This window comes from Carcharhinus amblyrhynchos, chromosome 25 (assembly GCF_965287045.1).
Source record: "Carcharhinus amblyrhynchos chromosome 25, sCarAmb.v2.hapA, whole genome shotgun sequence".
In the NCBI taxonomy this organism is placed as follows: domain Eukaryota; kingdom Metazoa; phylum Chordata; class Chondrichthyes; order Carcharhiniformes; family Carcharhinidae; genus Carcharhinus; species Carcharhinus amblyrhynchos.
The window spans coordinates 4,890,868-4,914,207 of record NC_137348.1 but is presented as its reverse complement, the minus strand read 5'-3'; the positions used below and the strand labels follow the sequence as shown (position 1 = coordinate 4,914,207).

The 23,340-nt window shown below is 45.0% G+C and overlaps 1 protein-coding gene across 1 annotated transcript in view; it reads right to left on the bottom strand.

The window, feature by feature from the left end:
• nup214 (nucleoporin 214) overlaps positions 1–23,340 on the bottom strand; it is a 159,574-nt gene that overhangs the window by 25,815 nt on the left and 110,419 nt on the right. Inside the window, exons 30-31 of the mRNA XM_080211964.1 lie at positions 11,582–11,649; positions 5,492–5,630 (exon numbers count right to left, since the gene is read on the bottom strand). Of these exons, the coding sequence (XP_080068090.1) occupies positions 5,492–5,630; positions 11,582–11,649 (207 nt within the window). The remainder of the gene's footprint in view (positions 1–5,491; positions 5,631–11,581; positions 11,650–23,340) is intronic.

Genomic DNA, 23,340 nt, shown 5'->3' with positions numbered 1-23,340 from the left:
CAGGGCTATGGGGTAAGGGGGGGAGTGGAACCAACTGGTAACTCAGAGCTAGTACAGGCACATTGGGCTGAATGGTCTCCTCTGTGCTATATAGGGAGACGATGGCCTAGTGATATTATCGCTAGACTATGAATCCAGAAACTCAGCTAATGTTCTGGGGACCCAGGTTTGAATCCCACTACAGCAGATGGTGGAATTTGAATTCAATAAAAAATATTTGGAGTTAAGAATCTACTGATGATCATGAAACTACTGTCAATTGTCAGAAAAACCATCTGGTTCACTAATGTCCTTTAGGGAGGGGAATCTGCTGATCTTACCTGCTCTAGCCTACATGTGACTCCAGAACCACAACAATGTGGTTGACTCTTAAGTACCCTGCAAGGGCAGCTGGGGATGGGCAATAAATGCTGGCCAGCCAGCGATGCCCATGTCCCACGAATGAATTAAAAAAAAGTATTACTCTGAACTTGGACCAAATTCAAAATGCATCAAAGCCTGGCTCAGCACCTCTAAGCCCTGTGACTCCAATCGCCAGAGGAGGCCATGAGCAGCAAGACTCTGGGAACCAAACTTCCCACAGTTTTCACATCCTACCGATTTGGTCATAAACTGACATTCCTTCATTCTCACTGGGTTAAAATCCTGAAATTCCCTGCCTAATAACATCATCCCGGAATTCCCTGCCTGATAGTGTCATCCTGAAATTCACTACCTAATAACGTCAGCGCCTGGCTTGCAGCAGCTGAAGGAAAAGACTAGTCACCACTCTCAGGGCAACAGGACCAGTTTGGCTCTCCATTAGTCACATCCTCCAAGGGATTACGCACAATCTCAGGTGACACTTCAGTGCATTACTGAGGAGTGCTGCCCACGCTGAGTGCCCGATGGATCTAAGAAACCCTTCTGTCTACTCCAATGCTTCGAGTGGATGTTAAAATATTCAAAGAGCGAGATGAAGAGGTTTTCCCCCCATGTTCTGGTGGTGAAATGTGGAACAGATTCAAAAAGAATCAAGTTGATCTACTCAATCCAGATCCTAGAATCCTACAATGCAGAAGGAGGCCATTCAGCCTGTCGAGTCTGCACTGACTACAATTCCACCCAGATCCAATCCCCAAAATGCCATAAATTTACCCAAGCTAGTTACCTTGATAATAAGGGGCAATTTAGTATGGCCAATCCACCTAACTCACACATCTTTGGAGTGTGGGAGGAAACCGGAGCACCCGGAGGAAACCCACGCAGACAGCAGGGGAGAACGTGCAAACTCTGCACAGACAGTGACTCAAACTGGGAATCAAACCCAGGTCCTTGCTGCTGTGAGGCAGCAGTGCTAACCACTGTGCCACCACGCTGCCCCATAAAGGGAAATCCTAATAATAGGAATCCTATTTCTAATTACTCCTTTAACCAATATCACCAAAGTCTATATGATGAGAAAATGCGTTCCAATCCTGGTTGGACTGTGGCAGGCAAAAATACAGTGGAATAATCTCCTGACTCAAATTAAACTGAGAAGGAACCATAGATTAAAAAAGCTCTGATGAAGCCTAATCATTGTCCTGTCGGAATGCCATATGAATTACAGCTGATCCAAGGCACGATCTTGCAGTTCATGAACTGAAATGCAGTCAGGGCCGCTGGAAGAATCTGAATGCTAGCAGCGATATTCCGTGCTGTTTCAAGAGATTCAAATCATGGAATCATAGATCTGTGAAGGACAAAGGATTCCAACAGGGCACCAGTAGATGTCTAACTGGGCACACTGCCAAAGAGCCTGTATAAGCAGAGACTCTGATAATCCTTCTGCAAGACCAACCAGACATGGACAATGCCACTCAAAAGGGGCAAATAAATCACAGACTGTGTCCATCTGAGTCAGCTCAGGAGGTGACCCACAAGAAAATCCTCGAACTCAACGTTCTCCAGACTGCATTCCCCAACAGGGTTGTTAATGAATCAAATGGGACAGGTATTGATTTCTCTTTACATTAATTTAATTTAATTATGTCCAGTAATTTTTGAATTGCAATCGATCCCATCAGCATTATTTTTTTTTAATTTACTCGCGCATGTGGTTGCCAGCATTTATTACTCATCGCTAATTGTCTTTGAGAAGGTTGTGAATACAACTGAGTGGCTGCAAGATCATTGCAGAGGGCAATTAAGAGTCACAGAATCCCTACAGTGTATAAAGAGGCCATTCAGTCTAACAAACATGCACCAACTATCCAACAGAGCATCTTATCCAGGCCCTGCAACATCACATATTTATGTCGATGAACCCCTAACCTACACATCTTAGGCCATAAGATATAGGAGCAAAATTAGACCATTTGGCCTATCAAGTCTGCTCTGCCATTCAATCATGGCGGATAGGTTTCTCAACCCTATCCTCCCCCCTTCTGCCCATAGCCTTTGACCCGCTTACCAATCATGAACTGATCTATTTCTGTCTGAACTATTCTCAATGACCTGGTCTCCACAGCTTTCTGTGACAATGAATTCCATACAGCACCACCCTCTGGCTGAAGAAATTCGTCCTCATTTTGGTTCTAAAGGTTGTCCCTTTACTCTGAGGCTGTGCCTTTGGATTCTAGTCCCTCTACTAAGGGAAACATCTTCTCCATGTCCACTTTATCCAGGTCTTTCAGTATTCTGTAAGTTTCAATCAGAACCCTAACTACCGCCCCCCACCCACCCCCCATCCTTCTAAACTCCAGCAAGTATAGACTCAGTGTCCTCAACCCCTCCTCATGTATCAAGCTTTTCATTCCTGGATCAATCTTGTGAACCTCCTCTGGGCCCTCTCTAAAACCAACACATCCTTCTTTGGATACTTGGGACACTAAGGGACAACTTAGCACGGCCAATCCACCTAACGTGCCATCTTTGGACTGTGGGAGGAAACCCACGCAGACATGGGGAGAATGTGCAAACTCCACTCAGACAGTCACCCTAGGCCGGAATCGGACCTGGGTCCCTGGTGCTGTGAGGCAGCAGTGTTAAGCACTGTACTACCCTAAGGGAGGCAAATGGTGATCGCCCCCAAAGTGGAAATGTATACAGAATCACTGATGTCAGGTCCACTCCACTGTGCGTGGCACCTCAGGTAAAAACACACACGGTTTAGCACTGCCCTACTGTGAAATAATATATTTAAATACTTAAGTACCATTTACTTAATATACCCACGAATATCTATGTGTAAATGTTGTTTATCTTGAGGGGAAACTTACAAGACCATCCACCCTGTAACAAGGCAGACAAGGATTGGCTGTGTGGGGCTGAAGTGTCGCCACGCATTGGAGGAGATTCATCTTGGAGAGGTTGTATGCAGTGTCTTTGGAACCTGCTGTGACCACTGGGGATCCATGGGGAACAGAGCAGCTCATGGACATTGTTCATGTTAGGAGGAATGAATTGATAGGGCTCTTTCCAGTTTTAACGGTACTTTGTTCCTCATTTTGACATCTGATTATTAAACTGGCCTATGTGTTTATTGCATTAATAGTGATGAGCACTTGTGTCGATCCTTGTCAGGCAATAGTGGGCTGGCTCAGTTACTGATGCTGTTTCTAATGAAACCCATGAATAAGCAAGGCCTAAAAACAAATGGGTCCCAGAGTGAAACAGCCCCAGCGTCAGCCCAGAAAGAGCTAGGTTTTAAGCCAATGCACAGGCACTGGGCACACTCCATATAGGATAACAGACAAGATTAAACAGCTCCATCAGCATAAATGCAAAGCAGCCAGCATAATTAAGGATCCCCACGCACTCTGGACATTCCCTCTTCCACCTTCTTCCGTCAGGAAAAAGATACAAAAGTCTGACAGCTTTTTCCCTGCTGCTGTCAGACTTCTGAATGGACTTACCCTGCATTAAGTTGATCTTCCTCTACACCCTAGCTATGACAGTAACACTACATTCTGCACACTCTCCTTTTCTTCTCTATGAACGGTATGCTTTGTCTATATAGTGCGCAAGAAGCAATAGTTTTCACTGTATGTTAATACATTTGACAATAATAAATCAAATCAAATAAAAAAATCAAAATCGAATCAAAAAGGCAGAACTGTATTGATAAAATATCTTTCACAACTTCAGGAGTCCTGAAGTGCAGCTACTGCTGTAACACAGGCAGCTAATTTGTGCACAGCAAGCTCACATATTGACAGCAATGCCCAGATAATCCGAATTAATATAAAGGCAAAATACTGTGGATGCTGGAATCTGAAACAAGAACAGAAAATGCTGGAAAATCCCAGCAGGTCTGACAGCATCTCTGGAAAGAGAACAGAGCCAACGTTTCGAGTCTGGATGACCCTTCGTCAGAGCTGAAGTGAAGGAAAATTGAAGGCCTCCAGACTCGAAACGCTGGCTCTATTGTCTCTCCATAGATGCTGTCAGACCTGCCGAGATTTGCCAGCACTGCTATTTTTGTAATCTGATTTAACGATGGCTAAAGGGTAAATATAGGCCAGGAAACCAGCAACAACACTCTTGCTTTTCTTTCAAACAATACCACAGCAACTCTTTTACATTCAACCAACGCTGGTTCTCAATGGAATGAATAACCTGACAGCAGTGGTTTTTCAACCAGGGTCCCCCAGAACACGTGTTCCTCAAATATTTACGAAGGGTTCCATGCAATTTCAGATCATGTGGAAATTGTACTAAGTTTTTAAATTTTTCGTCACAATATATTGTCCTTGTATTTAATGAAAAATAATCATTCATTCAATATATTTTATATACTATACAGTGATGAATGGCAGAGCACGCTCGAAGGACCAAATGGCCTTCTCCTACTCCTATTTTCTATGTTTCTAGTAAATCAGTCAAGTGTGGTAAGGCCACACCTGGAATACTGTGTACAGTTCTGGTCACCTTATTATAGGAAGGATATTATTAAACTAGAAAAGAGTGCAGAAAAGATTTACTGGGGTGCTACTGGGACTTGATGGTTTGAGTTATAAGGAGAGGCTGGATAAACTGGGACATTTTTCTCTGGAGCGCAGAAGGCTGAGGGGTGATCTTATGGAGGTCTGTAAAATAATGAAGGGCACTGATCAGCTAGATAGTCAATATCTTTTCCCAAAGGTAGGGGAGTCTAAAACTAGAGGCATAGGTTTAAGGTGAGAGGGGAGAGATACAAAAGCGTCCAGAGGGGCAATTTTTTCACACCCAGGGCGGTGAGTGTCTGGAACAAGCTGTTAGACGTAGCAGTAGAGGCGGGTACAATTTTGTCTTTTAAAAAGCATTTAGACAGTTACATGGGTAAGATAGGTATAGAGGGATATGGGCCAATGCGGGCAATTGGGACTAGCTTAGGAGTTTTAAAAAAAGGGGCCAAAGGGCCTACTTCCATGCTGTAAACCTCTATAACTGTTGTGCACAGCTTCCTTATCTGAATAATACACAAGCTGGGAATACCACACATCTCCCAAAGACCACCAGCCCAAAAATAAACTCTGACGGAACTCACCAGCAGCCTCTGTTGATCCAAAGCTCATCTGTCCAAACGGATTCCTCACGCTTGCCTCCACGCTCAGCTTTCTTCCCAGCCCGGTGAAGAATCCACTTGTAGAAGGTGAAGAACCAAAACTTGTTCCCGTGCTGGTAGTCTGTAAAGGAAAGGTATACTGATTTACCTCCAGGCAGAATTATTGCAGCAGGTCTGGCAGCAACAACAACTTATAAAGCAAAATGTCCCAATGTGCTTCACCGAGGGCTAAGTAGATACAATTTGACACGGAGCCTCAAGGAGGCGAGATTCAGACAGATGATCAAAAGTTTTGTCAGAGGTGTGTTGTGGGGAATCATCTTAAAGAGAAGTGGAGAGGTAAGAACATAAGAAATAGGAGCAGGAGTAGGCCATCTAGCCCTTCGAGCCTGCCCCACCATTCAATAAGATCATGGCTGATCTGTCGTGGCTCAGTTCCACTTTCCCGCTTTCTCCCCATAACCCTTAATCCCCTCTTATCAAGAACCCATCAACCCGCTTCTTAAAAATATTTAGCGAGGCAGCCTCCACCACTTCAACGGGCAGAGAATTCCAGAGATTCACCACCCTTTGAGTGAAGAAGTTCCTCCTCAACTCCGTTCTAAACCGCCTCCCCTTTATCTTGAGGCTGTGCCCCCTAGTCCTACTGTCTTTTTTGAGCGGGAAGAGTCTCTCCACCTCTATCCTATCCATCCCATTCATCATCTTATACGTCTCAATGAGATCTCCCCTCATTCTTCTAAACTCTAACGAGTACAAGCCTAGTTTATTCAGCCTCTCCTCATAGCTCAATCCCCTCAACTCCGGTATCAGCCTAGTAAACCTCCTCTGCACTCCCTCCAGGGCCAAAATATCCTTGCGCAGGTGCGGCGCCCAAAACTGCACACAGTACTCCAGCTGCGGCCTCACCAATGCCCTATACAGCTGCAGCAAGACCTCCCTACTTTTATATTCAATCCCCCTCGCTATGAAGGCCAGCATCCCATTCGCCTTCCTGACCACCTGCTGCACCTGCAAGCTGGGTTTTTGCGACTCATGCACAAGGACCCCGAGGTCCCTCTGCACCGTCGCCTGCTGCAGTTTTTCGCCACGTAAGTAATAGTCCTTCCTACCATTCTTCCTACCAAAGTGGACCACCTCACACTTGCCAACATTAAATTCCATTTGCCATTTCCTGGCCCATTCGCCCAGCCTATCTAGATCCTTCTGCAGACTCTCCACACCCTCCGCACAATTTGCCTTTCCCCCAATCTTGGTGTCATCAGGTGAGGGAGAAGGTTCCAGAACGCAAGGCCCGGGCAACTGAAGGCAGAACCACCAATAGCAGATCAAAGGAAATCCGGGATGTGCAAGAGAGCAAAACTGCAGCAGTGCAGAGTGGTTGGAGAGCTGTAGGAGTTTACACAGACAGGGAGGACTTTAAGGGATTAATAAGAATTTAAAATTTGGTGTTAGACTGGGAGCTAGTATAGGTCAGGGTGTTCAAATGGACGGGTAGGACTTGAAGTGAGATAGGTTACGGGCAGCAGAGATCTGGATGAAGTGAATTGCAAACAGACCGCTATCCAAAGATGTTCTTTGGAAGAACCTTCCACAGCGCACGCCAGCACAGCATTCGGGAGAGAACTAACACACCAGCTGACGTAACCCGAAACATAATAGGTTTCACCCGAGCTTGGCACAAAGAACAGAGGCAACCAAATCACTTCGGAGCTGATTATGAGAGGGTCATTAGAGTGCAGGAGGCCATTTGGCCCAACACGTCTGCAGCAACTGTCCACACAAGCATCATGACATGGTGCCAATTCCCCTGCCTTTCTCCCGTACTCCTTGCACATTGTTTCTAACAGGTTATTTTGTGCTGTGCTCCATAGGGTGCAGTTTCAAACACATTGCAGTAAGGGTCACAGGAATAGCAGGCAACCATTCAGCCCCTCAAGCCTGTTCTGCAACTTAATTAGTACTGTGTACTCAAGTACAGCAAGTAATTAGGAAATCTAATAGAATATCATTTATTGTGAAGGGAACTGATTAGGAAAGTAGTGATGTTCTGCTTCTATTGGACAGGGCATTGGTGAGACCACACTTGAAGTACTGTGGACAGTACTGGTCTCCTTATTAAAGCAAAGATGTAAATGCATTAAAAGCAGTTCAGAGGAGGGTTATTAAATTATCAGGAATGGATGTTTTGTGTTAATGAGGAAAGCCGAAGAGGTTAGGTTTGTATCCACTAGAGTTTAGAAGAGTAAGAGGCAACTTGATCAAGACCTTTAAGATCTTGACGGGTTTTGACAGGGTGGATATGGAGAGGATGTTTCTATTTGTCAGGGAATCTAGAACTAGGGGTCAATGCTTAAAAATAAGGGGTCGCTCATTTAAGATGAAAACAAGGAGAATATCTTCTCTGAGGGTGATGAATCTCTGTTCTCTCCTCTTCAAATGGCAGTGGAAGCAGGGTCTTTGAACAGCTTTAATGCTGAGGTGTCCAGATTCTTGATTGACAAGGGTGGGAAAGGTTATTGGAGGTTGGCAGAGTGTGGGGCTGAGGTTAGCTATGACCTTATTAAATGGTTGAGCTGGTACGAGGGGCCGGCTCCTACTCCAACTCCGTATGTGTACGTGTAACTGATCTGTCCCATGATTCCACTTCCACGTTTAATAACATTTAGTGCCACTGCACCACCTCAGGGGACAATTTATCCTTTCTAAGTTGTGGCAACCAGAACTGAATTCAGCACTCCAAATAGAGTCTAATCTAGAGTTATATAAAATTATAATGTTACTTCCACCCCTTTGCCTTGCAGACTCTTTGAAATAAAGGTCAAGATTCAATTAGCCTTTCAAAATATTTCTGTACCTGTCCACGAGCTTTTAATAATTCTGGACTTGGAACATTAAATTTCTCTGCTGCTCCATAGTTCCTCTCCACTCACCATTTAGAAAATTCTCTCATCTATTAATATCTTGGGTCCAAAACAAACGATCTCACACTTCCCCACACTGAATCCGTAGCAGACGAAGCTTTTACTCAATGGGATGGCACAGTGGTTAGTACTGCTGCTTCACAGCACCAGGGACCCAGATTTGATTCCTGGCTGTCTGTGTGGAGTCTACACGTTCTTCCCATGTCTACCTGGGTTTCCTCTGGATGCTTCAGTTTCCTCCACATTCCAAAGATGTGCGGGTTAGATGGATTGGCCATGCTAAATTGCCCCTTAGTGTTAGGGGGACTAGCTAGGGTAAATGCATGGGGTTATAGGGAAAATGCCTGGGTGGGATTGTGCTGGGTGCAGATTCAATGGATTGAATGGCTTCCTTCTGCACTGTAGGGGTTCTATGACCCTGAGTTTACTGACACGGCCGCCCAAGGCCAATGGGGAATGCCGTTCTGCGAATATCGCCTGCCCCGAAAAAAATCTGTCACAGTCACTTTGTAGGTTTCTACTCTCAACTACACTACTCGCTGTGGTCCCTAACCTGGTGTTGTCAGCAAACTTGGTCACATGACTTTCTATTCTTTCATCCCATGTCATTTATAAATACTGAAAAGCTGAAAGGCCCCAGTGCACATTCCCGTGGGAGACCGCTCGCTACATCTGGACAATGGGCAACAGGAACCAGTCCGAGTGCTTGTGCGGGATAGGCATTCAGCTACAGTAACACCTGCTCTACCACTCTGCCCTTCCCCCTCAATGTGACAAAATACAAGAATGACGAAGACCGCAGGGAGTTTGGCAGCAGCAGGAATATGTTTATTAGCTGTCTTCACCTATGGGACCCAGAGTATTATTACAACTCAAACAGATGGGATAAAGGCCATAGAATATCAACACAAAATGCTGGAAAAGTACTCAGCAGATCAGGCAGCATCCGCAGTGAAAGGCAGGAAGGTGAATGTTTTTGGTTGACAAGCTTGCATCTGGAAGGAATTTGAAACTCAAGGCAGGGAACTGGAGGTTGGTGTATAAGAGCATAACACAGGGAGGGCTCACAACTCTGTTGGGGTTACAGGTCAATCGTTTTGGGTCACAAGCTTGGGGTAGCAATGGCGACTTATCGCGAGCAGACTCTGGTCATGATGCAAATTCCACCCCCTGACCAGGGGTGGCACAGTGGTTAATGCTGCTGCCTCACAGCGCTGGGAACGCAGGTTCAATTCCAGCCTTGGGTCATTGTGTCTGTATGCATCTGCATGTTCTCCACATGTCTGCGTGGGTTACCGGGGGGGGGGGGGGCGGGGGGGGTGGCCGCAGCTCCAGTTTCCTCCCACAGTCCAAAGATATGCAGGTTGGGTGGATTGGCCATGCTAAATTGTTCAACGTTGCCCAACAAAATGGAGTCTCAGTGGGAAAAAGGATTGACATCATCCAATCCTATTATACAATCCCCACAGTACAGAAGGAGGCCATTCACCAGTAACCCAAGCTGGGAATCAAACCCAGGTCCCTGGCACTGTGAGGCAGCAGTGCTAACCACTGTGTCACCCTGACGCTCATAAAGGAAGACCTGAGAGGGGGTGGAAAGCAGGAGTGATTGAGTAAAGGAAGCGATGATGGTGCGATTGTGGTAATGGGGTCACGACAGAAAAAAAAGATGGATCAAAAGGAGGTGCAAATAGTCACAGAACAACAGAGGGGGAGGAAATCATGGAAAATCCAGCCAAGATGAAACAGCTCTCACCTGTCCTGGAATGTGACGGAGAAATGTGGGGAGGGCACCCACTGATTATCCTTCTCCACTGACTATCATGACCTGATAATGAAACCATAAACCACACTGTTCTCTTAACCATCAACTTTGGAGGTTACAGCGTTGCTCAGCATGCAAAATGACGAGCATTCTCCCCACAGCCAATGCAGTATATTAGAATGCTGGAAAGGTGAGTATAGCTCAGTGAATCTGCAAGGGGTTACTAATAAGGTTCGATTCGGTTGACACAGCAATGATGCTGTCACTTGTGGGGAGGCCAAATTGGGACTCGCTACCACAAGGAGCATGGCTGCATTTAAGGGGGAGCTGGATAAACAGAAGGGAGAAAGGGATAGAAGAGAGCTGGCCAAAGCGGGTTGGGAGGAGACACAACTGGAGCATAAATACAGGCATGGACCAGGTGGATCAAAGTCTGTGATGTCTAATTCTATGTAATTCTGCAATTGCTACCAGGTGTTAACAGTTTTTGCCATGTTGAGAGAAAAAGAAGCCATGGTGAAGATCTAGAGGTTTAAAAGAGTCGACTAATAAGCGTGATAAGCCTCACACTTGAAATTCAGCATGGACAAGTTGGGCCAAAGGGCCTGCTTCCATGCTGTAAACCTGTATGGTAACACCAGTTTAAAGTCCAACAGGTTTATTTGGAATCACGGGCTTTCAGAGTGCACAGTGCTCTGAAAGCTCATTTTTCCAAATAAACATGTTGGACTTTTAACCTGCTGTTGTGAGACTTCTTACTGTGCCCACCCAATTCCATGCCAGCATCTCCATCTCATAATAAGAGCGAACAAGAGGGACTGTTTCTGCTGGCAGGAGGGTTGGGAATCAGAGAAGCAACGGCCTCTCGATGCTACTTGGGGAGGGCAAACAGGCCGTGCACAAGCAGTGGTCCCTTTAAGACGTGCACACACCTGGCCATTCAGCATTCCTACAGGGGCTGTACAGTGCAAGAAATAGCAAAGACAAACTCAAGGGAATGTTGCACCTGAGACAGTTACAAGATAACAAGCAGGAGACTCAGAGGGGAGACAGGTTGAATGTTTCTGAAATGCAGTCCTCAAAAGGAAGTAAATTGAAAAGTAACTTTCAAACAGGAATAGGATAAACACTTGAAATGGAAAGAATTTGCAGGGTGGTAGGGAAAAACAAGGATGGGGAAGGAAGTGGGAACTTATTGGGAAAGTTGACGGTGGGTCAATATGTTCACTAAGAGGCCATAATAGGGGAGGCCTGGTTGCAATTGCTATGACAAAGCAGAGACACTGGAGGATTGCCATTACTGTACAGAGAGTATACGATCCTACAAGACAATTTACAGTGACAATTCGAATAGCAATGCTTTGAAAGCTTATGGGATCTCACCTGACCAAACACATTGCTGGCGCTTCCAACTTGGTTGAACATAGAACTCACCGGAGTGGAACCAAAATCTGAAAAGAATAAAAAAGTCAATTTGAGGTGTAACCATCTCATCAATCTAAGAGGCAGGGTATTGCGCCAAACTTCAAGGGAATTGAATTGGCTTTGACAACGAGTCATCTGGACTCAAAATGTCAGCTCTTTTCTCTCCTTACAGATCTGCCAGACCCCCTGAGATTTTCCAGTGTTTTCTCTTTAGGTTTCAGATTTCAGCATCTGCATAAATTTGCTTTGATCGGAATCTGACCACTACTGGTCAAAGCTCACCATCTTTCATAGAACATTACAGCTCAGTACAGGCCCTTCGGCCCTCAATGTTGCACCGACCAGTGGAACCAATCTAATGACCCTCTAACCTAAACTATTCCAATGTTATCCATATGCCTATCCACTGACCATTTGAACGCCCTTAAAGTTGGCGAGTCAACAGTTGGTGTGTGCCTTTACATGCCCTGTTTCTGATCAGAACTTTCCACTCACCTGGCGAAGGAACAGCATTCCAAAAGCTTGTGGCATTTACTATCAAATAAACCTGTTGGACTTTAACCTGGTGTTGTGACTTCATCCACTTAAAGGTACACAAGTACCAGCGTTCAAAAGAATGAGCTTACTTATTGCATTATTCCTTTTCAAAAAGGCAACTGGGTATATAGATTATAGAATTTCACAGCGCAGAATCTCAGCACTGTTGTAGTGTAGGAGGAGGCCATTCGGCCCACTGTCAGCACCTGTTCTCCAAGTGACCAATGCACCTAGTGCCATTCCTGCACCTTCTCCCCACAACCCTGCACATTCTTACTCTTTAGATAACAATCCAAATCCCTCTTGAATATTCTATTGAATTTGCCTCCACCGCACTGTTGGGCAACCACATTCAAGATCCCAACTACTGCCTCGCGTCAATCCCTGTTTCTGCCAATTACCTTAAATCCAAGCCGCCTTTGTTCTTGATCCTTTCGCCAGTGGGAACAGATTTCCCTGTCTACTGTGTCCAGACCCCTCATGGTTTTGAATACAGCAGGCCATTCGACCCATTGCACCTGTGTTGGCTCTTTGAAGGAGCTTTCTCCTTAGTTACACTCCTGCTTGCTTTTGTCCTCATAACTACTTTTTCTCTTTTTCCCCATTTCTGCTTTGCAAGTTATTATCGAATCTGACTCCAGCCACTTTCCCAGTGGCACATTCCATATCACAATTCACTGCGCAAAAATAACTTGTCAATTCTATTAAATCTGTATTTCTTTGGTTACCGAGCGATCTGCCAGCAGAACAATTCTCATTTGATCAAGTGAAGTCCTTCAGAGATCCGATTCCATGGATCAATAAAATGCCATGATGAGGGGAGGCAATGGTCCAGTGGTATTATCATAGACTACCAATCCAGAAACTCAGCTAATGTTCTGGGGACCCAGGTTCAAACGCTGCCACATGAATGTGAGTTCAATTTAAAATATACCTGGAGTTAAGAATCTACTGATGTCCATGAAACCACTGTCGATTGTCAGAAAAACCCATCTGGTTCGCTAATGTCCTTTAGGGAAGGAAATCTGCCATCCTTACCCGATTTGGCCTACATGTGACTCCACAGTCACAGCAATGTGGTTGACTCTCAACTGCCCTCCAAGGGCAACTAGGGATGGGCAACAAATGCCGGCCAGCCAGCAGTGCCCATATCCCATGAATGAATTTAAAAAAATACGAAGTAAAAATAATTGAAGAGGCTAATGCAACACTGGCCTTCATATCGAAAAGACTAGAATACAAGAGGAGAGGATTTTGTTTTATTCAACAGGTGTATGAAGCTCTGGTTAGATCACAGCCAGAGTACTGTGAACAGTCCTGGGCAAAACATCTTGATAGGATATACCGACCTTGGAAGGAGTGCAGTGTAGATTTACCAGAATAATATTTGGATTTCAATAATTAAATTACAAGGAGAGATTACACAGGCCATAAGACATAGAGGCAAAATTAGGCCACTCAGCCCATCAAGTCTGCTCCGCTATTCAATCATGGCTAATATTTTTCTCTTGCCTTTTCTCCATGACCCCTGATCCCCTTATTAATCAAGAATCTATCTATCTCTGTCTTAAAGACACTCAATGACCTGGCCTCCACAGCCTTCTGCAGCAAAGAGTTCCACAGATTCACCACTCTCTGGCTTAAAAAATCCCTCCTCATCTCTGTTCTAAAGGATCATCCCTTTAGCCTGAGGTTGTGTCTCCTGGTTCTAGTTTTTCCTACTAGTGGAAACATCCTCTCCACGTCCACTCTATCCAGGCCCCGCAGTATCCTCTAAGTTTCAATAAGATCCCCCCATCCTTCTAAACTCCAACGAGTATAGACCCAGAGTCATCAACCATTCCTCATACAACAAGCTCTTTATTCCAGGAATCATTCTTGCGAACTTCCTCTGGAGGCCAGCACATCCTTCCTTAGATATAGGGCCCAAAACTGCTCACAAGTGGAGGCCTTATACAGCCTTAGAAGTACATCCCTGCTCTTGTATTCTAGCACCACTGGGTTATATTTTCTCAAATTTAGAAGAGCAAGAAGTGATTTCAAAGTATTCCAGATATTAACAGGAGTAAAGAGAGAGAAACTAATAAACTATTTATTATTGTCACATGTCCCACTGCATGGTTTAAATATTACGGCCCCCAAAACTTTCAAGAATACAACTCTCCACACGAAGGATAGCAGAAGTTTCAAATTTTCCTCCATAAATTGCAATTGAGGTGAGATTAATTGTTCATTTTAAATCCAAGACTGATATTTTATTAGCCAAAGATAAGTTGAAGTCTGTTAGTATCACAAGTAGGCTTACATTATCACTGTAATGAAGTTACTGTGAAAATCCCCTAGTAGCCACACTCCAGCACCTGTTCAAGTACACTGAGGGAGATTTTACCATGGCCTATGCACCTAACCAGCACGTCTTTTCGACTCTGAGAGGAAACCGGAGCACCGAGAGGAAACCGGAGCACCCAGAGGAAACCCACACAGACACGGGAGCACATGCAGACTCCACACAGATAGTGACCCAAGCTGAGAATCAAACTGGGGTCCCTAGCGCTGTGAGGCAGTAGTGCTAACTATTGTGATGTTAAGGGATATAGGCAGGTAAGTGGAGTTAGATACTGATTAAGCATAATCTCACTGAGTGGCAGAACAAGCTCAAGGGGTCAAATGGTCTCATTTTATTCTCAGTTTAAATCGCAAATTACTGAAGACTGTCATCCCTGGAATACTTCCAGGGAAATCTCTCTGCACCCTCTCAAAGGTCTTGACATCCTTGCTAAAAGGTGGTTCAATAGAATTGGACGCAACACCCCAGTTGAGGCCTAAGCAGTGATCTACAATGGTTAGCGCAACACTTCTCACTGACGGAACAAACATTTCCTCATTCCACCTCTGGTTCCTCTGCCAGCTGCTATAAATCTGTAACCTTAACGATCAACAAATTAAATGATCGCTGGCTGAAGTGCAATACTGCATAACTAGGGAAGCAGAGAGGGTTTTAATCTAAATAGAGTGGGAGGAGGAGATGGTTCTGGAGAGGGGATGTGTAGGTTTGCAAAGCAAAACAATAGGGCAACATTGCAAGGCAGCTATTTGGGTAATAATACCAAGTGTGACAGACAGAGACAGAGTACAAACATTAAAAAAACAGCAAACTGAGTCAAGGGGAGAATATACAGTAAAAAAGGCAAAACTGTCTCTTTACTAAAATGCACACAGCATTTGTGACAAAGTGAATGAATTAACTGTAGAAGCTGAAGTTAATGGGCTATTTTTTGTCATTACAGAGACCTGGTTATAAGGAAATCAAAGCTGAGAACTAAATAGTCAGGGGTGTGTGTGACTTTCATACAGACACGCAGGAAGGAAAGGGGGTGGGCAGCTTTGTTAGCGCGAGATGGAACAAGTTCGAAAGCAAGATGTGATCTTGGATCGGAAGATGTAGAATCTATAAAGTAAAATTAATTTATTAGTCACAAGCGGGCTTACATTCACACTGCAGTTAAGTTATTGTGAAAATCCCCATGCTACCACAATCTGGCATTTGTTCAGGTACACTGAGGGAGAATTTACCACGACTAATTCACTTGTAGAGAAAAATCGGAGCACCCAGAGAAAACCACGCAGACATGGGGAGAACGTGTAAACTCCACACAGACAGTGACCCAAGCTGGGAATTGAACCTGGCTCCCTGGCGCTGTGAGACAGCAGTGCTAACCACTGTGCCGCCCCATGGAGGTGGGGCACCCTATATGGGTGCAGGTGAGGGATAACCAGGGGCAGTCCCAGGGTGGGACAAGTCTATAGGCCTCCTAACATGAGCTATACTCAGGGATGGAGAATACTTCAGGAGATAATAAGGGCATGTCAAAAAAAAGGTAGGTCTTGAAGCATGGGTGACTAGGATTCACGTGGATTTGGAAAATCAAATTGGCAGAGACAGCAACGAGAAAGAATTCATAGAGTGTATTTGGGACAGTTTCTTAGAACAATATGTGGATCCAACCAGGCATCAGGCAGGTTTAATAAAAATGTCAGAGTAAAAGAAAATAGTGATCATAACATGTTAGAATTTAGCATTCAGTTTGAGAGTGAGAAACGCAGATCAAAAACAACTGTGTTAAGTTTCAGTTACAAAGCACAGTATGCTGGAGTGGACTGAGAAAGGAGTTTAGCAGAAAAGATGGTTGGTCTGCAATGGCAGACATTTATGAAAAAGTTCAAGACTTAAAACAAAGATATATCTCAGTGAGGAAGAAGGATTCTAGGGAGGGGATAAATCAACCATGGTTAAGCAAGGAAGTTTATTTTATTCATTCGTGGGACATGGGCATCGCTGGCTGGCCAGCATTTATTACCCATTCCTAGTTGCCCTTGAGAAGGTGCTGGTGAGCTGCCTTCTTCAATCGCTGCAGTCCACATGTTGTGGGTTTATCCACAATGACTTTAGGGAGGGAATTCCAGCGACTGTGAAGGAACAGCAATATATTTCCGAATCAGGATGGTGACTGGTTTTGGGGGGAACTTGCAAATGGTGGTGTCCCATTTATCTGTTGCCCTTGTCCTTCTAGATGGAAGCGGCCATGGGTTTGGAAGGTGCTGTCTAAGGATCTTTGGTGAATTGCTGCAGTGCATCTTGTAGATAGTACACACTGCTGCGACTTAGCGTCGGTGGTGGAGACAGTAAATATTTGTAGATATGTTGCTAATCAAGCGGGCTGCTTTGTCCTGGATTGCGTCAAGCTTCGTGAGTGTTGCTGGAGCTGCACCCATTCAGGCAAGTGGGGAGCATTCCATCGCACTCCTGACTTGTGCCTTGTAGATAGTGGATAGACTTTGGGGAATCAGGGGGTGAGTTACTCACCGCAGTATTCATGGCCTCTGACCTCTCTTGTAGCCACTGTGTTTATGTGGTGAGTCCAGTCAAGTTTCTGGTCAATGGTAGTGGCCAAGGATATTGACAGTGGGGGATTCAGTGATGTTTACACCACTGAATGTTAAGGGACGGTGTTTAGAGTCTCTCTTATTGGTGATGGTCATTGCCTGGCATTTGTGTGGCGCAAAAGTCACTTGCCACTTGTCAGCCCAAGCCTGGATATTGTCCAGAAGTTAAGGGTAGTATTAAACTGAAAGAAAGCATAAATTGTGACAAAGAATAGTGGTAAACTAGAGATTTGGCAAACTTTAAAAAACTAACAAAAGATGATCAAAAAATAAAGAGGGAGAAGATAAATTATGAGGGCAAACTGGCAAGTCACATTAAAACAGACAGCAAGAGCTTATTTAAATATATTAAAAAAAAGGGGCCAAAGTAAACATAAGTTCCTTACAGGAATGGAGAAATAATAATGGGAAACCAGGAAATGGCAAAGGAGTTAAATAAATATTTTGCTTCAGTTTTCATGATAGAAGACACTAATAGTTTTCCAAAAATACGAAAATAATCAAGGGTCAAAATAAATTCAATAATGGTGGCATGGTGGCATAGTGGTTAGCACTGCAGCCTCACAGCACCAGGGACATGGGTTCAATTCCTGGCTTGGATGAATATCTGTGCGGAGTGTGCATGAGTTTCCTCCAAAAGTCCAACGATGTGTAGGTTAGGTGGATTAGCCATGGTAAATCTGTGGTTACAGGGATAAGAAGCGGGGGGGGGGGGGGGGGGGGGGGGGGGGGAGTCCTGGATAATATGTTCTATTGGAAAGTTGGTGCAGACTCAATGGGCAGAATGGCCTCCTTCTGCATTGTAGGGATTCTATGACGATGAACTATCATCTATACTATGAACAGTACGAGGGAATCTAATGGGCTAAAGGCTAGTACGTTCCCTGGGCCTGATGGGTTGCATCCTACGATACTAAAGGAAGTAGCCCCAGAGACAGTGGTTATAATGTTCCAAGAATCCTTAAATTCTGCATCATTAAAGTCCCAGAGGATTGGAAAACTGCCAACGGAACACTCTGAATCAAAAAGGGTAGAGGAAAAGAACAGTTAAGCATAAGCCAGTTAGCTTAACACCTGTCATTGGGAAAACGTGAGTCCATTATAAAGGATGCAATAGCAAAGCATTTGGAAATACACAACCGGTGGAGTCTTGCAAGAATTTGCCAATGAATTCTCCAGCTCCACTGACCAGTTTTCTCTCCAGATCGTGTCCCTTTAACTTCCTCCAAAAAAGAGTGCGTATGGTTTGCAGCATCAGTTTGGCAGGGTGGGGACTTGGAGCCAGAAACTTGCTCCAACAAGAAATAAAATGAATCTCTCTCCCCAACCCCAACTTCCATCATGGGAGTATCTGTGGCCTGCCTCCCCTGCCCTGACCATTGCCAGCATATCCCCCTCGCAATTTTCGGGTTTTGCTGAATCTCGAGTACTGCTGGTGATATTGCGGACAGAGAGAGTGGGCTCAAGATCCCCCAACACAATCACACAGTATGGCTTCATAAAGAGGAAGTCATGCCTGACTCGTTGAGGTGGGAATAAACAAGATGGATAGAAGGGAACCAGTAAATGCAATATGCTTGAATTTTCATAAGGCATTCGATTAGGATATGCCATGCTGGCACAGTAGTTAGCACTGCTGCCTCACAGTGCAGGGACCCGGGTTCAATTCCCAGCTTGGGCACTGTCTGAGGGAGTTTGCACATTCTCCCCGTATCTGCATGGGTTTCCTCCAGGTGCTCCGGTCTTGTCCCAGTCCAAAGATGTGCAGGTTAGGTGCACTGGCCGTACTAAATTGCCCCTAGTGTCCCAAGATGCATAGGTTAGAGGAATTAGTGGGGTAAATATGTGGGAGTTATGGGATAGGGCCTGGGTGGGATTGTTGTTAGTAAGAACTCGATGGACCAAATGGCCTCCTTCTGCACTGTAGGGTTTCTATGATTCTAAGGTACCACACAAACGGCTACTTAATAAGATGGTGTTGGGGGGTAGTACATTAGCGTGGATAGAGGATTGCCAACCTAATGGAACACAGAGTTGGATAAGAAAGGTATTTTCAGGATGGCAACCTGCAACTGGTAGAATGCCATACAGACCAGTGCAGGGGCCACAGTTCTTTACAATATATCTTAATGACTTGGTTGAGGGAAGTGAATATACCAATGTGAAGTTTGCGGATGACACAAAAATAGGTGGGAAGCCAAGTGATGAGAATGGCAGACTCTACAGAGGCATTTAGACAGGTTAAGTGAGTGGGCAAAACTTAGCAGGTGGAATATAATACAGGAAAATGTAAAGTTCTGCATTTTTGTAGGAAGAATAAAGGAGCTGAATATAATCTAAAGAAAGAAAGACTGTAGACAGCTGCAGCACAACGCGATTTGGAGATCCTTGCGCATAATCACAAAAAGCTAGCATGCAAGTTCAGCAAACTGGGAAGGCAATGTAATGTTGGCCTTCAGGTCTGTAATAGGATGCTACATCTTACTAAATATTTACTAACGCCACAACTTTCCAGTTCAACACTTTCCTGCAGATTTAACTGACCTCTCTCTTCACTGCTGCACTACATAAAAAAAGCAGGAAATGAATGACCTGATCCCTGCCACAGTTCAGTGGATAACACCCTTGCTTCACAGTATTGAAAGCATTTAAGAGTCAGCCACATTGCTGTGGATTTGGAGTCACGTGGAGACCAGACCAAGGATGATCGGTTTCCTTCCTTAAAGGACATTAGTGAACCAGATGGGTTTTTCCGACAGTCGACAATGGATTCATAGTCATCATTAGGCTTTTAATTCCAAATTTTTATGAAATTTAAATTTCACTATCTGCTGTGCAGGGATTTGAACCCAGATCCCCAGAGCATTACCCTGGATTATTTGTCCAGTGGCAATACCACTACACTACTGCAATCCCTCCTGCAGCTGTTCAAGATCAGGTAGGTGGCACAGTGGCACAGTGGTTAGCACTGCTGCCTCATAGCGCCAGGGGCCCGGGTTCAATTCCAGCCTTGGGTCACTGCCTGTGTGGAGTTTGCACATTCTCCCTGTGCCTGCATGGGTTTCCTCCAGGTGCCCCAGTTTCCTCCCACAATCTGAAAGATGTGCTGGTTAGGTGCATTGACCCAAACAGGCGCCGGAGTGTGGCAAGTAAGGGAATTTCAAAGCAACTTCATTGCAGTGTTAATATAAGCCTTCTTGTGACGAATAAGTGAGTAAACTTAAAAACTTCAGAAGTCAGCACACTGCCACTTTCTCAAGGGCAATCAGGGGTTTGCGATAACTGCTGGCTTAGCCTAGCCACATTCCATGAACGAGAATGGGAAAGTCATGACGGGGTGTGGACACAATGGATAAAGAGAAACTGCTCCCATAGGCAGAAGGGTTGTGAACGAACGGGTTGTGAAAGTGGTTGGCAAAAGAACCAAACGCAACAAGAGGAAGAGCTTTTTTAGACAGCACGAGTTTCCATTCAGGAATGCCGTGCCTGAGATGGTGATGGAAGCAATTTCAATTGCAGCTTTCAAAATGGAATTGGATTATTATCCAAAGAAGGAAAAGAAAACAATACAGCTCTGGGAAAGGTCTGGAGAGTGGGACTTGCTGAGTAACTCTTGCAGTGAGCTAGTATAATATGACAGGCCAAATGGCCTCCTCCGAGCTGAAACCATTCTTCGTGGCTAGACATTGGCTGTTGAAAAGATTGCAGGTGACTGGTGACAGAAACAGAGACAGATGGGGAGCAGCACTTAGTTAAATTAGGAACAAAGCAGGTCATGCTCAAAATAGGAAGCTGTGAAAATAATTTAACATGTGCCTGAACTGGAGAGAGAACTAAAAAGGGGCGAAACTTGCAGACACAAGCTAAAGCCAACCTATTCCTGCAAAATATAAGCGATGTACCTGATAGCAACCTCAGCCTGCAGCTGAGAGACACTCATCTGCCATGTCCCATTTGAGGACAGTAAGTGGTCTCACAACACCAGGTTAAAGTCCAACAGGTTTATTTGGTAGCACGAGCTTTTGCAGCGCAGCCTCTTCACCAGGTGAGTGCCCGATGAAGGAGCAGCACTCCGAAAGCTCGTGCTACCAAATAAACCTGTTGGACTTTAACCTGGTGTTGTGAGACTATTTACTGCGCCCCATCCCAGTCCAACGCCGGCAACTCCACATCATTTGAGGTGAGCCTAGCTCAACACATGCTGGAGAAACCATTCACACGGCCAGAGGCCATCGAGTTTCCCAAGGGTGCCCTTGTGCCCATGTCACAAAGCGCCAGGGCCTGTACCAGGTGCCAGTTCATTTGACCTGAAGTTAAACTAAAATAAATCATTTTAACGCTAACCCTGCCTAGTGTTCCTCCAATCCACATTCCCATCAGACAGGGACAGACATGATGCATATCTGCACAAGGCATGACATTTTCATGCCTAGGGTCAGGTGGGGACCTGGTCAAATCAATCAAGGTAGAGGGGCTACAACTGTATATTGTGTAGAAAGCTCGGAGACAAGTTAACATTTCTATAAGGAGGCAGCTTGAAATGACTTTTTTGTAGCATTTATGTGCCTTAAAGCACATGAATCAGTTGCCAAACTGATGGCTACCAATCACTGGAGTATAACTAACGCAGTGGTTAGCACTGCTGCCTCACAATGCCAGGGACTCGGGTTCGATTCCCGGCTTGGGTCACTTTCTGTGTGGAGTTAGCACGTTCTCCCCATCTCTGAATGTGTTTCCTCCGGGTGTTCCGGTTTCCTCCCACAATAAAACATAAGAATATAGAACATTATAGCGCAGTACAGGCCCTTCGGCCCTCAATGTTGCGCCGACCAGTGGAACGGATCTAATGATCCTCTAACCTAATCTATTCCAATGTTATCCATGTGCCTATCCACCGACCATTTGAACGCCCTTAATGTTGGCGAGTCCACAACTGCTGCAGGCAGGGCATTCCACACCCTTACTACCCTCTGAGTAAAGAACCTACCTCTGACATCCGTCCTATAATTACCACCCCTCAATTTAAAGCTACGTCCCCTCGTGTTAGCCATCACCATCTGAGGAAAACGGCTCTCACTGTCCACCCTATCTAACTCTCTGATCATCTTATATGCCTCAATTAGGTCACCTCTTAACCTTCTTCTCTCTAACGAAAGTAACCTCAAGTCCCTCAGCCTTTCCTCATAAGACCTTCCCACCATACCAGGCAACATCCTGGTAAACCTCCTTTGCACCCTTGCCAATGCCTCCACATCTTTCTTATAATGCGACAACCAGAACTGTACGCAATACTCCAAGTGCGGCCACTCCAGAGTTTTGTACAGTCGCAACATGATCTCACGGCTCCGAAATTCAATGCCTCTACCAATAAAAGCTAACACACCATACGCCTTCTTAACAACCTTATCAACCTGGGTGCCAATTTTCAGGGATCTATGCACATGAGATCTCTCTGCTCATTGACACTACCAAGAGTCCTTCCATTAGCCCTGTATTCTGTACTCCTGTTACTCTTACCAAAGTGAATCACCTCACACTTTTCTGCATTAAACTCCATTTGCCACCTCTTGGCCCAGCTCTGCAGCTTATCTATGTCCCTCTGCAAACTGTAATATCCATCCTCACTGTCTACAACTCCTCCGACTTTGGTGTCGTCAGCAAATTTACTAACCCATCCTTCTACGCCCTCATCTAGGTCATTTATAAAAATGACAAACAGCAGTGGCTCCAAAACAGATCCCTGACGTACACCACTTGTAACTGAACTCCAGGTTGAATATTTCCCATCAACTACCACCCTCTGTCTTCTATCAGCTAGCCAATTCCTGATCCAAACTGCTAAATCACCCTCAATCCCATGCACCTGCATTTTCTGCAATAGCCTACCATGGGGAACCTTATCAAACACTTTGCTAAAATCCATATACACCATGTCAACTGCCTCACCCTTATCCACCTTTTTGGTCACCTTTTCAAAGAACTCGATAAAGTTTGTGAGGCACGACCTACCCTTCACAAAACCGTATTGACTATTCCTAATCAATTTATTTCTCTCTAGATGATTATAAATCCTATCCCTTATAATTCTTCCCAAAACTTTGCCCACAGCAGAAGTAAGGCTCACCGGTCTATAATTCTTGAACAAGGGCACTATACCTGTAGCCAATGACGACATGAAGATCAAAGACAAAGGCTCTGCAATCTCCTCCCTAGCCTCCCAGAGAATCCTAGGGTAA